A 16571-nucleotide genomic window follows, 5' to 3' on the forward strand; every position below is an offset into this window, starting at 1 on the left:
AGGTGTTCTCAAAGCATCTTGAGTCAGGTGTTCTCAAAGCATCTTGAGTCAGGTGTTCTCAAAGCATCTTGAGTCAGGTGTTCTCAAAGCATCTTGAGTCAGGTGTTCTTGAGTCAGGTGTTCTCAAAGCATCTTGAGTCAGGTGTTCTCAAAGCATCTTGAGTCAGGTGTTCTCAAAGCATCTTGAGTCAGGTGTTCTCAAAGCATCTTGAGTCAGGTGTTCTCAAAGCATCTTGAGTCAGGTGTTCTCAAAGCATCTTGAGTCAGGTGTTCTCATAGCATCTTGAGTCAGGTGTTCTCCTTGTATCTATAAAATGTGTTGCACAACTAGCTACATTTGTTTTATCACTTCACACAATTATTCTGGAATTCCACCCGTTTAAACTTCATTTGCCGGATGAAGCGTGAGTAGACAAGGAGAGTTTCATTTCATACAAATGCATTCGTTCACACATTTCCTCTCCTTCGCTCCTCAATTACCTTTGACCATTTTTCCAAAAAGAGGCAAGGAGAAGAGAGGAGAGCAGGAGAGAAAAACTAAGGTAAATTCTACCCTATCGGTAATGTCAGTGACGATGGAGGAGAGAGATGGGTTAGGGTCGGGTTAATGTTTCTGGTTGAGCCTCCACCCACCTCACAGATGTCCCGGAGGTGTTTGATGTAGATGCGTTCTGTGTTCATGATCTCTTTGACCACGTTGGTCCTCATCTGGTGGCGGTGCTCAGCGCTGTGTGTGTCCCGGGGGGCAGTGTGTGGGTTTTCCTGGTCCAGAGCACAACGCTCTACACTCTCCACTCCAGAATCCTCCTCCTGGTTCACACGCACCTGTCAAATCACACACACGTTACCAGGTGAACCAGAGTCACACATCTGTGAATGAAACCCTATTAACCCAACCTACATCCCTATGGTAACATTAGAAACACCATGTATGGTTAACAAACCCTGTCCGTCGCCAACAATCCCCAACAGGGGCAATTACCAAGCGGTCACCCCCCCCCGTCAATTAACTGGCCTCACCACGGTTACCATAGCTTGCCTTATTAAGATGCAACTGTAAATCAACACAATTCACCAGGGAAACCCCCAAAACCCACACTACCCTTTCCCTTGAACACACACTACTAAGGGGCTGGGTTGCAGCCAAGACAGCTGGCAGAGTCTAGCGTAAACATCAATTACACAGAGGGCAGAATGTCTACTTAAGACAAAACATGGACACTTGTTGTATTTTCTTGCTTCCTGATCCAAGCCGATCATGTCAATGGCTTGTTCAGAAAGTTGTTTTGTTTTTGACCTCTTTTTGCCTCATGACCTGATCTGTTTGTTTCTTGTTGTTGTGAAAAAAGATCAATAAAAACAAAGAGCTGTTAAATAATTGACTTTGACAGATTTTTATTTCTTTTCAATGCAACAGGGCTAGTGCACAAGTGTGTTGACTCCGTGTTGTCTTACCCTGACGAAGCTGGAGGGGAACCAGGCCTCCCTGTCTGCCCCCATGCCCCACCACCAGTCCTTGTGAGGGGCCTCCAGCACCCGGATCACATCCCCCGCCTTGAACGCCAGCTCCTGCTCCTCCATTGTCACATGGTCCCACAGGGCCTCTGCATACACAGCTTGACCCTGGCTGATCCACTGAGAGAACGAGAGAAAAAAGGGTAAGAGAGAAGTGGAGGGTTACCGAGCTTATGTAATGACAGACACGCACAAATAAATACAGAATTACATGCACAGCATACTCATGTCTGACACAGATTACGCTTGGACTTGGGACACCAGAGCTGCGTCCAAACTCAGACCAAAACAGATCACACACACATCAGGGATTGCAGAAACGGCATATTGTCTTAGAGACATTTATCCAATGTTCCCTTTAAGCAGCGCGCATGCGCAGTAGCCCCCAGACCACCGCACAGAAATATCAGCCCACAGAGAGAAGTACGATATTGAACTTCATTCAACGACTGATCGATCTCCAAGGCATTCCTCCATTTTTTCTGTAAAAAAAAACTTTGTATTTATTATGGAGTGGAAGTTAACACTCAAGGTTTCTCTTTACTGTGGCAATTGTGATCGAATCAACCCAATATTACCCACGTTCAACGCAACATACTGAAACAAAACGAACTATGCAACAGCTTAGCTTTTGTTGTAGACAGAACGCATAGGAGTAGGATTCTATTGTATTGACACGCACTACTCAGCATGTACTCTACACAGACCGGTGCAGCGTAAACAATCAGAGCTGCAGTAGGCCTACATGCAAATAGACCATTTCCTATATGGATCTGTACCATTTACTTGGACCTGGACTGTGTTTACAGCATGAGTGGTCGTGAGTAGGGCTGTGACGGTCACAAAATTGTCAGACTGTGATTGTCAAGTGAATAACTGTCAGTCTCATGGTAATTGACTGTTAATTAACAAACACATTAAGCATCTCCTGGCTTCCACACATTTTAAAAAGTTGAATAAATCCATGTATTATAGACCACACCTTCACAATAAATCCATGGTTTATTTTAGACAGGTCTAAAGAAACATGATATGAAGAAAATGTAGACTATTTCAGAAGAACAGAATAGCATACTCTGAGTTGTCTTTATGTTAGGTCCTGATCTGGCTATGCCATATGGCTGTGGGCTACACTATTTCATTTAGCAGACAAGATTAGCTTATAATTATGTTGCATTACTTTATAGTATGGTGAATACAATTGAACAAAGCTAAATAAAATAAATATTGTCTCCAAACGATTGAGTGCGCACATTTGGCTATTCAGTGTTGAGCAGTTAAAGAAACAGGTATTCCTATATGCTTAATTTAGATTTATTAAATGTAACTTTAGTTGTTCTACAAACGTTGTTTTGATTTTTAATACATTGTAAGGCTGCATGATGAGACTAATGATAATTTCAAAGAAAATAGCTTGAAAAGGGACGAGTTCTGTATTGTTTATGGCACAGGCTGTACACTTCAATAGTCTCAATCACAATTTGACACGCACTTGATAACGCCTCGAATTTCACGGCGGAATCCCCTTTGTGGCTGTAATGCACCCTAAAAAAAACCCATTCCTTTTACGGCCCTAAGTGCTGTGCTCTTCTTCTCTTTTGAGTGTGCCGTGCAATCCGAAGAGTCTCTCACTCACACAGCTCTCCGTCAGCTGGTCGGGGCTTTCTCACAGGCTACAAATTAAGACAGACACGTCGGGTGACGCAACTTCTCACGTCCTTATCCAACTCTGATGTGCATATTGAAGATATTGGAAGAACTGTTCACATTTACTTTGAACAGCAAAAGCCCGAGACTATGTTAATCAACTGACCCCCATAGTACAAAAGTAGACCTGTTCTATTATGTAAAATAAAGATTTAATACATTTTAAAAAATAGTATGGGACAGTTGCGATAGAGCCCAAATTAATACAACCACTAGCATCAAAAAAACTTTTTAGATCAAAACGTTCAGCTTAAAATGTTGATAAACCATAAGGCTATTTCTTCATATTATAAGCGCAGCAATGCGCACACGGAAGGAGGCTATAAGTGTGAATGTACCACTGGCGGAAAACACCATTATCAAAAGTGACCGCAAATGCAATTATGCATTTGGCAACTTCAGTTGTGATACAAACTTTATTAAAACATATTGGCCTATGGGCTAGGCTACATAGGTGTGCAACTATGAAAAAGTCACAAATAATATATATTAGCTACCATTCAAAAGTTTGGGGTCACTTAGAAATGTCCTTGTTTTGGAAAGAAAAGCAAATTTTTTGTCCATTAAAATAACATCAAATTGATCATAAATACACTGCAGACATTGTTAATGTTGTAAATGACTATTGTAGCTGGAAACAGCTGATTTTTAATGGAATATCTACATAGGAGTACAGAGGCCCATTATCAGCAACCATCACTCCTGTGTTCCAATGGCACACAGGCAGAGGCAGAGTTGCAAAGAAAAAGCCATCTCATACTGGGAAATAAAAATAAAAGATTAAGATGGGCAAAAGAACAGACACTGGACAGAGGAACTCTGCCTAGAAGGCCAGCATCCCGGAGTCGCCTCACTGTTGACGTTGAGATTGGTGTTTTGTGGGTACTATTTAACGAGGCTGCCAGTTGAGGACTTGTGAGGCGTCTGTTTATCAAACTAGAAACTAATGTAGTTGTCCTCTTGCTCAGTTGTGTACCGGGGCCTCAAACTCCCTTCTCTATTCTGGTTAGAGACAGTTTGCGCTGTTCTGTGTAGGGAGTAATACACACCGTTGTACGAGATCATCAGTTTCTTGGCAATTTCTAGCATGGAATAGCCTTCATTTCAAAGAACAAGAATAGACTGACGAGTTTCAGAAGAAAGGCCTTTGTTTCTGGCCATTTTGAGCACGTAATCGAACCCACAAATGCTAATGCTCCAGATACACAACCAGTCTAAAGAAGACCAGTTGTATTGCTTCTTAAATCAAGACAACAGTTTTCAGCTGTGCTAACATAATTGCAAAAGGGTTTTCTAATAATCAATTAGCCTTTTTGAAATGATAAACTTGGATTAGCTAACACAACGTGTCATTGGAACACACGAGTGATGGTTGCTGATAATGGGCCTCTGTACACCTATGTAGATATTCCATTAAAAATCAGATGTTTCCAGCTACAATAGTAATTTATAACATTAACAATGTCTACACTGTATTTCTGATCAATTTGATGTTATTTTAAAAATGGACAAAAAATGTGCTTCTCTTTCAAAAACAAGGCCATTTGTAAGTGACCCCAAACTTTTGAACGGTAGTGTAATTGACAAGTGATAGGCAAAAATTGTCACCCATCAGATTATTCTTGATTTAATCTCGTCTTTACATATACTAATTAATGTGTGACATTTGTTTTGATTTAGAATGAACCATTATCATGCACCTGAATCAAAACAGGGGCAGTGGGAAAAATACATGTTATCTATGCATTAAGTAGCTTTTCCTGTAGTTCATTTTCATGCCAGCCAGGTAGGCTACACTCCTGTTCTAAATATAAGCAATGTGCTTAATATTAGGAAAGTTTAGAAATATAGTAGGCCTAGCCTATAGAAAGCTGATGGGATCCTCTTTTTAATAGAGGCCATCACTCTGTTCTCTTATGCAATTGCATAGCTTAATGAAATATTGAGCAACATGAGCTCTCGAAGTGTTTGATTAGATGTTCAAATATATTCGCATTGATGTCAGTGATTAGAGGGAAAATAGAGTGCTGAGGCAGTTAGCAAGTTCGGTACTAATGACCACCAGCAGCATCAGAGCTTGGAGAAGCCTAATCACCGTGACTAAACAGTCATGTGGAATTTGACTGCCTTCATGACTCGTGACCGCCGGTGTGGCGGTAATACGATCACCGCAACAGCCCCAGTTGTGAGTAGGCGCGCTTGTTTTGAGATCAAAGCAAGAGCTGCATGTAGCCAGTTGTGCACATTTAGTTAATATCCTTTGCAAGTTACAGTTATTAGCCCAGTTATAGATACTATGTAGTCTGCAATAGGAGAGTGATTGCTTCCAACAAGAGCACAAAAAGTATACATTTCTAGACCTTTATGAAAAATGAGTTAGGTACATAGTGGGGCAAAGAAGTATTTAGTCAACCAACAATTGTGCAAGTTCTCCCACTTAAAAAGATGAGGCCTGTAATTTTCATCATAGGTACGTACACTTCAACTATGACAGACAAAATGAGAAGGAAAAAAAATCCAGAAAATCACATTGTATGATTTTTAATGAATTTATTTGCAAATTATGGTGGAAAATAAGTATTTGGTCACCTACAAACAAGCAAGATTTCTGGTGGGAGCAATTATTAGGAAATGGAAAACATACAAGACCACTGATAATCTCCCTCGATCTGGGGCTCCACGCAAGATCTCACCCCGTGGGGTCAAAATGATCACAAGAACGGTGAGCCAAAATCCCAGAACCTCACGGAGGGACCTAGTGAATGACCTGCAGAGAGCTGGGATGAAAGTAACAAAGCCTACCACCAGTAACACACTACGACACCAGGGACTCAAATCCTGCAGTGCCAGACGTGTCCCCCTGCGTAAGCCGGTACATGTCCAGGCTGTCTGAATTTTGCTAGAGAGCATTTGGATGATCCAGAAGAAGATTGGGAGAATTTCATCTAACCATATGACACCAAAATAGAACTTTTTGGTAAAAACTCAACTCGTCGTGTTTGGAGGACAAAGAATGCTGAGTTGCATCCAAAGAACACCATACCTACTGTGAAGCATGGGGGTGGAAACATCATGCTCTGGGGCTGTTTTTCTGCACGACTGATCAGTGCAGAAAAAATCGTGAGATTTTGAGTGAAAACCATCCGCAAGGGCATTGAAGATGAAACGTGGCTGGGTCTTTCAGCATGACAATGATCCCAAACACACCGCCCGGGCAACGAAGGAGTGGCTTCGTAAGAAGCATTTCAAGGTCCTGGAGTGGCCTAGCCAGTCTCCAGATCTCAACTCCATAGAAAATCTTTGGAGGGAGTTGAAAGTCCGTGTTGCCCAGCAACAGCCCCAAAACTAGAGGAGATCTGCATGGAGGAATGGGCCAAAATACCAGCAAGTGTGTGAAAACCTTGAAGGCTTACATAAAACATTTGACCTTCTTCAAGTATTGAGAAAAACTTTTGTTATTGACCAAATACTTATTTTCCACCATAATTTGCAAATAAATTCATAAAAAAATCCTACAATGTGATTTTTTTTCTCTTTTTGTCTGTCATAGTTGAAGTGTACCTATGATGAAAATTACAGGCCTCTCATCTTTAAGTGGTAGAACTTGCACACTTGGTGGCTGACGAAATACTTTTTTGCCCCACTGTAGATTTGTTTTGTCTTAAAGGGGCACTGTTGTATTTTGAGACAGGCTTGAATACGCTAAGTAGCCAATAGGCAGAGGGTAGCATAATTGTCTGATTCTCTGTAATAATCATGCATTTTATTTTGTAGAGTGGTTTCTTGCATCAAACAACAACTCTTTCAGTCACCTCCCTGTCTGAAGGACAAGTAAATAAAACAGGTTCCAAACAAGGTCCCTACATATTGGCTGCTACTGTAGGCTGAATGATAGAACAGCTATTTACAGTGCCGTGCGAAAGTATTCGCCCCCCTTGAACTTTGCGACCTTTTGCCACATTTCAGGCTTCAAACATAAAGATATAAAACTGTATATTTTTGTGAAGAATCAACAATAAGTGGGACACAATCATGAAGTGGAACGACATTTATTGGATATTTCAAACTTTTTTAACAAATCAAAAACTGAAAAATTGGGCGTGCAAAATTATTCAGCCCCTTTACTTTCAGTGCAGCAAACTCTCTCCAGAAGTTCAGTGAGGATCTCTGAATGATCAAATGTTGACCTAAATGAATAATGATGATAAATACAATCCACCTGTGTGTAATAAAGTCTCCGTATAAATGCACCTGCACTGTGATAGTCTCAGAAGTCCGTTAAAAGCGCAGAGAGCATAATGAAGAACAAGGAACACACCAGGCAGTCCGAGATACTGTTGTGAAGAAGTTTAAAGCCGGATTTGGATACAAAAAGATTTCCCAAGCTTTAAACATCCCAAGGAGCACTGTGCAAGCGATAATATTGAAATGGAAGGAGTATCAGACCACTGCAAATCTACCAAGACCTGGCCGTCCCTCTAAACTTTCAGCTCATACAAGGAGAAGACTGATCAGAGATGCAGCCAAGAGGCCCATGATCACTCTGGATGAACTGCAGAGATCTACAGCTGAGGTGGAACACTCTGACCATAGGACAACAATCAGTTGTATATTGCACAAATCTGGCTTTTATGGAAGTGTGGCAAGAAGAAAGCCATTTCTTAAAGATATCCATAAAAAGTGTCGTTTAAAGTTTGCCACAAGCCACCTGGGAGACACACCAAACATGTGGAAGAAGGTGCTCTGGTCAGATGAAACCAAAATGGAACTTTTTGGCTACAATGCAAAACATTATGTTTGGCGTAAAAGCAACACAGCTCATCACCCTGAACACACCATCCCCACTGATAAAACATGGTGGTGGCAGCATCATGGTTTGGGCCTGCTTTTCTTCAGCAGGGACAGGGAAGATGGTTAAAATTGATGGGAAGATGGATGGAGCCAAATACAGGACTTTTCTGGAAGAAAACCTGATGGAGTCTGCAAAAGACCTGAGACTGGGATGGAGATTTGTCTTCCAACAAGACAATGATCCAAAACATAAAGCAAAATCTACAATGGAATGGTTCAAAAATAAACATATCCAGGTGTTAGAATGGCCAAGTCAAAGTCCATACCTGAATCCAATCGAGAATCTGTGGAAAGAACTGAAAACTGCTGTTCACAAATGCTCTCCATCCAACCTCACTAAGCTCGAGCTGTTTTGCAAGGAGGAATGGGAAAAAATTTCAGTCTCTCGATGTGCAAAACTGATAGAGACATACCCCAAGCGACTTACAGCTGTAATCGCAGCAAAAGGTGGCACTACAAAGTATTAACTTAAGGGGGCTGAATAATTTTGCACGCCCAATTTTTCAGTTTTTGATTTGTTAAAAAGTTTGAAATATCCAATAAATGTTGTTCCACTTCATGATTGTGTCCCACTTGTTGATTCTTCACAAAAAAATACAGTTTTATATCTTTATGTTTGAAGCCTGAAATGTGGCAAAAGGTCGCAAAGTTCAAGGGGGCCGAATACTTTCGCAAGGCACTGTACATGTTAAGATATGATCCATTTTCTCCATTTTCTTTTTATAGTAGGCCACTCTGGTAGGCCTACATTATGATCAAATAGCCACAGTAGCTTACTTGAGCACTGTTAAAAACTAACTAAAAACAGGTACAACCTCAGTGTTCAGAGTAAACTTGCTTCTACACCTGCATTGCTTGCTGTTTGGGGATTTAGGCTGGTTTTCTGTACAGCACTTTGTGACATCAGCTGATGGCTTTATAAGTCAATTTGATTGAAATTTGATTGATAAACTCGCACTGGAAGTTGCACAGAATTTTCCCAACATTCAAGTTTGCACTCAGCAGAGATGAAATTTGATCAGTGCCGAATTTCTTGAGGGAACATTGGTTACATCTGATGCTGAATGCATCCTGCAATTTAACACACAGGCAGGCAGGTAGATAAGCAGCACACCTGGCTGAGAGCAGACAGCCCCACCCCAGGCTGCAGGTACGTTGTGACATCACTGAGCTCATCGAAGCTCCCCTCCTCCTCACTCACACTGTCACCATCCACCGCTGCACAACACTCTGAGCCTCCGTCTGCTGTGGGGAGGAGAGAGTTAGTACAGTTACACACATCAGACATGCTCTCTCACACACACAAACAGCACTCACTACACCAGGGATCATCAACTATATTCAGCCGCGGGCTGATTTGTTCTTGAGTGGATGGTCGGGGGGCTGCGACAAATACAAATCATTTGTAGAAGGCAAATTGACCGCAAGAAGCCCAAACAGATATGTTTAACTAAAACAATCATTTCAAACCTTGTTTACATTTGTATACGATCACGTCACTATTATGCATGGGAAAATATTTCCTAAAATGAAATCAATTGGAGCTGGTTTCCTGGTGTTTTTAGTTTACAACGAAAATAAATAAATAATAATTACACATATGTATATATATAAATAATTGTGGGTTTTGTTTAGAAAAATTGGGGGGGAAAAAAAAACCCACCCCTGGGCCAGTTGGGGAACCCTGCTCTTACACATTACACACTCTGGAAAGATGGTAAACACACTATTTTACACACTAACTTTCAAAGCTCTCCCAGACCTGCCAACCCTGTCCAACTGTTTAGAGTACAAGACTGGCAGCAAATTGGAGATTCATGTGCTTAGACAAACATTATGCATCACACCTGGTTCAGTTAGTCCTCTGAAAAGGTATTTAGAAAACATAAATAAAAGATTCATACTGATAAGTACAGAACATATAATATAAATATATGTTTTGTAGAATTAGCACAGATTGTCTGTATGTTTATTCCATTACATGTACAGTATAGAATGGAGATAATTATCTATAACGTTTTTCTTAGCACATGCCCCCAAGTTTAGTCTCTATAGCAGAGAACGCTAGTCACCTCTCAAACAGGGCCAATCACTAGGGCCAGCTCACAAGTACTGGCTTTTTAGACACGGGTTCCTAATCAACACTAAAAGCAAAATCATTTTGAAAACATAAAAACAAAATGATCACATTGACACAGACTGGCTACACAAAGCTCAAGTAGGCTACCGCAAAGGGAATCTGAAGGCTGTTCAGTAGGCTACCGCAAAGGGAATCTGAAGGCTGTTCAGTAGGCTACCGCAAAGGGAATCTGAAGGCTGTTCAGTAGGCTACCGCAAAGGGAATCTGAAGGCTGTTCAGTAGGCTACCGCAAAGGGAATCTGAAGGCTGTTCAGTAGGCTACCGCAAAGGGAATCTGAAGCTGTTCAGTAGGCTACCGCAAAGGGAATCTGAACGCTGTTCAGTAGGCTACCGCAAAGGGAATCTGAACGCTGTCCAGTAGGCCACCGCAAAGAGAATCTGAACGCTGTTCGCTAGAAGAGTCTGTTTCAGCCTATGTAAAGGTGTCTGTTGTATTTATTTGCAGAGCATATATCATTTCAGATTTTTGAAATTGATCAAATCTAAAATGTAGTGCAAAGGCATTTTAGAAGCATTGCCTCTGAATCTAATACAGGACACTCATTCATTCTTCATCGCGCTGTCTTCTAAACTCGACTCCATTTAATTCCAAGATGTTTATATTTATTTTTGAATATACTTTGGTAATGCTTTTTGTGACGTGGATCATAATTACTGTTAGTCTATCAGGTTGCGTTCTCCTCGTAATGTTACGTGGATCATAATTACTGTTAGTCTATCAGGTTGCGTTCTCCTCGTAATGTTACGTGGATCATAATTACTGTTAGTCTATCAGGTTGCGTTCTCCTCGTAATGTTACGTGGATCATAATTACTGTTAGTCTATCAGGTTGCGTTCTCCTCGTAATGTTATGTGGATCATAATTACTGTTAGTCTATCAGGTTTGCGTTCTCCTCGTAATGTTACGTGGAAAATACAACTAATGGGACGCAGAAATAAATGTTTTTCACACTCGCACAAATGCGAACAGTTATTTTTCGTACTTGTATTTCATTTCTTTCACTAGCAAATGCGAGTGAACTGCTGGCACATTAGAGCCCACTGAATGTCCATTTTATGTTCGCTAACGTTAGTTTCAACCAATGTGTTTACCTTTCCACAACACACCGAGTCCATGTGTTAACTTACAGCAGACAGTCCGCAAACTCAGCATCACAACAAACAGGAGGGACAGACACGAGGAAGCTACGTTGAATAATGATGTATTCATTTCCATGTTCGTTGACACAAACTCCGTACATGTCTGTGTGTTGCAGCTCGAGAATCGGGTTGTTAGATTTACTCAGTGGATTTATTTTTGATTAAAATGTTGTTGTTTTTTAAAAATCAGGCCCTATTCATTTCTGCGTACTTTTAACTCGGATCTCGTACCTTCATACATGGACAGAGTATTGTGTTGTTGTTACACAACATGCGTGCATGTTGGCCAATCTGCTCTCTGCTTTACGCTTCTTTAACAGACATTCTACCCCACTCTGCCTCTCATAGACAGACATGCTCCATCTTTATTCCTCCCTTTCACACACACTCCCTCCCTCACCACTGAGAACTCTGTGTAGTTTGCGTTGTCCAAGGCGGTCCAGTCCAATGGGGGTGCTCTGGGAGAAGGTGGAGGGGCGGAACCTGGCCGACACAACCCTGTAGGAGGGCACTTGGTGTGATGGGACAGGGGGGCGTGACAGGGGCTAGAGCGACATGGAAAGGACAGTGTTAGGGGCCTTTGAGAACGTCCAAGGGTTTTGCACCTCAATCACAAACAGGGCATTATTTGACATACTATGTTACACAAATCTCTCAGTATATCTAGCCATTGTTAAACAGTGAGATGCTTACAGACGGCAGGCGGTCCTCTCTCTCCTCAGCGCCAGGTGAAGAGTACAGATCCACTCCTCCAATCACAGACATAGGCCGTCTTCTCCGGCACCGGAGATCTCCATTCATATTGTAGTTCTCTTGGCTGTCACTGTCCTGCGAGCCTCCATTACTTTTGAAGTCCTGACAGGGAGTTCCATTTGTAGTCCTCTCCTCAGGATGTAGCTCCGCCTCCTCCTCGGGGATGGCGTACTTCCTGGCAACCAGCTGAGCGTAGTCAGAGATTGGCCGAGGCCTCGATCGCCCCGCCCGCCGTCTGGGGGTGACGGACGTGGACGTTTCCGTGGCGCCTGTTGCCATGGGTGATGTGATTAATATGGGTGAGGTGGGAGAATCTAGGGAACATGTTGGGGTGAGAGTGGTACCGGTGGCTGAAGGAGAGGGCGCCTCTTCACCCCCTAACAGTGCCTCTCTGCCCTGTTCGTCTGATGTGTCCTGCAGGTAAGAGTAAAGGTGAAAGGTCAAATTTGATGTCCCACAATGCCTGCTCCTAATTAAACACAGCCTCGTTAAAGAAGGTATGTTAATCAGAAACAGAGCATGCTGTTTAGCTGACGTGTCAAATGTGGAAAGTCCGTACAAATGTCAGTGATATGGAATATTTATTTTTGCACATTCTTCTCCCATATCACATACCCTGAATTCATGTAAAAAGTCTTATCAAATTGTATGTGTACACACGAGGAGCGACAGAAGAGAATACATTTCCTCCCATTTAGGTTACTGCCCAAGAGAAATTGTTTGCAATGGTTAGTTTAACTGACCAGAGAGCTTACTAGTATACTGTACTGGTTAAGTTTAATTTGTTTGTCATTGGCATGTCAGAAGAGAGAAGTTCCTTTACCTCCAGCTCCTCCTGATCTTGGTCTGGTCTGGTCCATATGCACTGGAAAGGTACACAGTAGATCAGCACCATGGTCAAACACCAACACACTCACAGGCCTCTGTCCCGAGGTCTGGGTCGGCTTCTCCTTTAGTTCTCTACTGCACAGTTCCCCTGCCTGCTTCTCTCTCTTCAACCAATGAAAATCAGCTAATTTCCCTCCATCTGATCAACTAAAATCTGCCATCATGGTTCTCAATCAAATAAACCAGTCTTCTGATTGAATATTCAGTCCTTTAACAACCCAGAAAGTGTATTATTCCTGGTGTGTCGGTAGTGTTTTCCTATATCTCTCTGTAAACTCTCCCAGGCCCAGCGTGACTAGTGGACTTTGTCCCGGTGGCCTGCCTGCCTGCCTGTTGTTGAGGGCAGAGTGGGGAAGGGAGGGGACAGCATTGCTCTTACTGATAACCAGCCTGCCACAGCACACTGGAACAGATTGCTTGCTTATGCAACCAATCCCACCACCAATCATAAACAATACCTAATAATTAACTGTGCCTGTTCTGTTCCTTCAGATTGGCCGGCCTCTACAGCCGGCCGACACGTGACCCTGCTAGGGCTGTGGCTGCTGGGAGTCACGCAATCACAGTGGTGACAAATTCACTAGACCGACGCTTATGAGACACAGATAAAGTGACAGTAGATGTGACACAGGGCTGGGGCCAATCAGCTGGGCTGTAAAGCCTGATTGACAACTGACTTGACCAATCATGTTGGACAGGAACTTTGGACTAGGCATGGGCACGCAAGCGTTGGATTCTTTGGTTAGCTAGAAACACGCGCCTCCACTCACTTATCTAAATGACTTTAAGAGACCTGACATAATCAAAGATCACTTCATAAACCACCAGATATCTCCACAACTACGTTCCATTTCACAAGACAAGGTCAATGCCAGAAGATCAAATTATTACGATAAAGGCCTTACAACAAATCATTCTGCTCCAATTGATGAGGATGAGACTGTCTGCCTTCACCCCATGACGACTTTTCACTGTGCTTCCCTTTGAGCCCGCTGAATAAAAAGGAATGAGATGTCACTACCAGTAAATCGCTTTCACCTGATGTCTGTCAGATCAGTAGTCCAGACATTCCAGTAGGACTGAGCCAGTGTAGCAGATTGGAGCATCAAAGTATTATCTTACCTGCTTTGGTGCCGTCTTGACCTCTGCATTGACCTCTGGCTGGTGTTTGCTGTGGCTCTCACATGGCTCCCCCTGAGGGAGTGGAGTGGAGTCACACTGAGCTCTCCACCCATCTCCCCGTCCCTCCTGAGGCCTGCCCCCCTCACACAGACTGCTCCTCAGGGGAGATGAGGTTGTAGCAAGAGGGTCACTATAGGTTGGGAAACTGAAGACATGGTCTGGTCTTCCCTGGAGGTGGGGGTGGATGGTTGGGGTGTGTTCCAGTGATACCAGAGTGACGTTCCTCGTTCTGGCGGGCGAGGGCCGCCGTTGACGGTCACCGGCTGGAAGGCAGGGTGTACGGCGGGAGTAGTCGTCGTGGAGACGGCTGAGGGGGGACAGGGGAGTCACGGGGGAGCCCGGGCAAGTGACGGGGGACAGGTTAGGCCTGCGTCTCACAGTCAGGTCAGTCATGCTGCCCACTAGCTTCAACATGTGGCCCCTGGCCCCTAGGGGACTTCTAAGGCGACCAGGGCTCTGGCTGCGGTCCCTAAGGTCCACGGACGAGGCACTGGCTGATCTCTGTATGCTGGGGCCCACATTGGCCACAACAGAGCCAATGGTACCAGGTGAGTCATTTGAGGAGGGAGAAGGGGCTTTGCGTCTGAAAGGGGCCTTAAGGTGTAGGTTGTCTGCACTCTTGGTTAGTCTGCTCAGCACGTTGACGCTCTCTTCCAAATGGAGGTTCACCTCAGACCCTGAACTGGAGCCTAAACCTGGCCTCTGATTGGATGAAACCCCCTGTCCTGGACCCTCCCCGCGTTCCCCGTTCTGCCCAGTGTCCAGCAGTGAGATGCGCCCAGCCCCATATGCTCTCCGGATACTCCTTGAAAAGCGTGTGTTTCTCTGCAGTCCATCTTCCTTATCTACTACTTCCTCCTCTTCTTCATTTTCAGAACTATAAGGGCTCATCCCAGCCATCTGCTGGCCAATAGACACCCTACTGGACACACTATAGCCCTCCCCACACCTCAGTCTTAAGCTCTGATTGGTTGTGACCATTCCATTATATTCACCCTGGTTGGCTGCTGAGATGTACTCCCCATCCGGATTAGCTGTCCCTCGGTTCTGAATGCCTTGGAGCACTGAGGAGCGCAGCTTCTTAAAGGAGCCCATGACGGCAAGCCCTGACAGGACTGGCCAAGCCTGCGGGCCCCCGGCACTGGATTGAGGGCCCTGGAAGGAGAAGGGCCTGGTTGTGCCCGGACTGTCCCCAGGAACGGTGCACTTCCTCTGGGTAGAGAAGAGCCTCATGATCCTGGAGGGGTAGGGCTTCATCTCAGGGTGGCCTATCACTCGGCTGGACCAGGTGTCCGTGTTGAGCCCGTTCAGTCTACTCTCCTCATTGTGGGGGTCATAGGTCACAAGCTGTACCTGGGCACCACACCCAGACAGCAGGGACGGGGGTGCCGCCTTCTCCACGTGACCTTGGGTAGGGTAAAGATCGCCGAGGGGTCGGGGCCAGGCTCGAGGTTGAAGGTCAGGGTTGGTGGAGGGACCATCGCGACAGGAGAGGGAGTCATCGCTGGTAGACAGGGCTGCATCGCTCTGCCCCGCCTAAAGAGACAAGACATGTTACGTAACACTTATTTTATTTAAACAGGTAGGCCAGTTGAGAACAACAACTGTGACCTGGCCAAGATAAAGCAAAGCAGTGCGACAAAAAACACAGAGTTACACATTGGATAAACAAACATACAGTCAATAACACAATAGAAAAGTCTATATACAGTGTGTGCAAATGTAGTAAGATTGGGGTACCTCCCTGGCCATAGTGGCAAAATAATTACAATTTAGCTATTAAACACTGGAGTGATAGATGTGCAGAAGATGAATGTGCAAGTAGACATACTGGGGTGCAAAGGAGCAAAAATTAACAGTATTGGGATGGGGTAGTTGGGTGGGCTATTTACAGATGGGCTGTGTACAGGTGCAATAATCGGTAAGCTGCTCTGACAGCTGATGCTTAAAGTTAGTGAGGGAGATATGAGTCTCCAGCTTCAGTGATTTTTGCAATTTGTTCCAATCATTGACAGCAGAGAACTGGAAGGAAAGATGTTGGCTTTGGGGATGACCAGTGAAATATACCTGCTGGAGCACGTGCTACGGATGGGTGTTGCTATGGTGACCAGTGAGCTGAGATAAGGCGGGGCTTTACCTAGCAAAGACTTATAGATGACCTGGAGCCAGTGGGTTTGGCAACGAATATGAAGCAAGGACCAGGCAACGAGAGCATATAGGTCACAGTGGTGGGTAGTATATGGGGCTTTGGTGACCAAACGGATGGCACTGTGATAGACTACATCCAGTTTGCAGAGTTGAGCGTTGGAGGCTATTTTGTTAATGACTTCGAGGGTATTTTTGGCAGCACAAGTGAAGGATGCTTTGTTGTGAAATAGGAAGCCGATTCTAGATT

General features: G+C 44.0%; 1 protein-coding gene across 4 annotated transcripts in view; it reads right to left on the reverse strand.

Moving 5' to 3' along the window:
• The window catches only part of LOC118382511 (spermatogenesis-associated protein 13-like), a 43249-nt gene that overhangs the window by 10869 nt on the left and 15809 nt on the right, over positions 1-16571 (reverse strand). Inside the window, exons 2-9 of one of the 4 annotated variants that reach the window (XM_052503019.1) lie at positions 14117-15712; positions 12930-12971; positions 12451-12520; positions 12047-12375; positions 11754-11898; positions 9188-9318; positions 1456-1635; positions 634-825 (exon numbers count right to left, since the gene is read on the reverse strand). In XM_052503019.1, coding sequence (XP_052358979.1) covers positions 634-825; positions 1456-1635; positions 9188-9318; positions 11754-11898; positions 12047-12375; positions 12451-12520; positions 12930-12971; positions 14117-15712 — 2685 coding nt within the window. Of the gene's footprint in view, positions 1-633; positions 826-1455; positions 1636-9187; positions 9319-11753; positions 11899-12046; positions 12521-12929; positions 12972-14116; positions 15713-16571 lie in introns of those variants that run through there. The other 3 variants (XM_052503015.1, XM_052503013.1, XM_052503022.1) reach the window with 3 other exon arrangements.

This window comes from Oncorhynchus keta, chromosome 4 (genome assembly GCF_023373465.1).
Source record: "Oncorhynchus keta strain PuntledgeMale-10-30-2019 chromosome 4, Oket_V2, whole genome shotgun sequence".
NCBI classification, from domain to species: domain Eukaryota; kingdom Metazoa; phylum Chordata; class Actinopteri; order Salmoniformes; family Salmonidae; genus Oncorhynchus; species Oncorhynchus keta.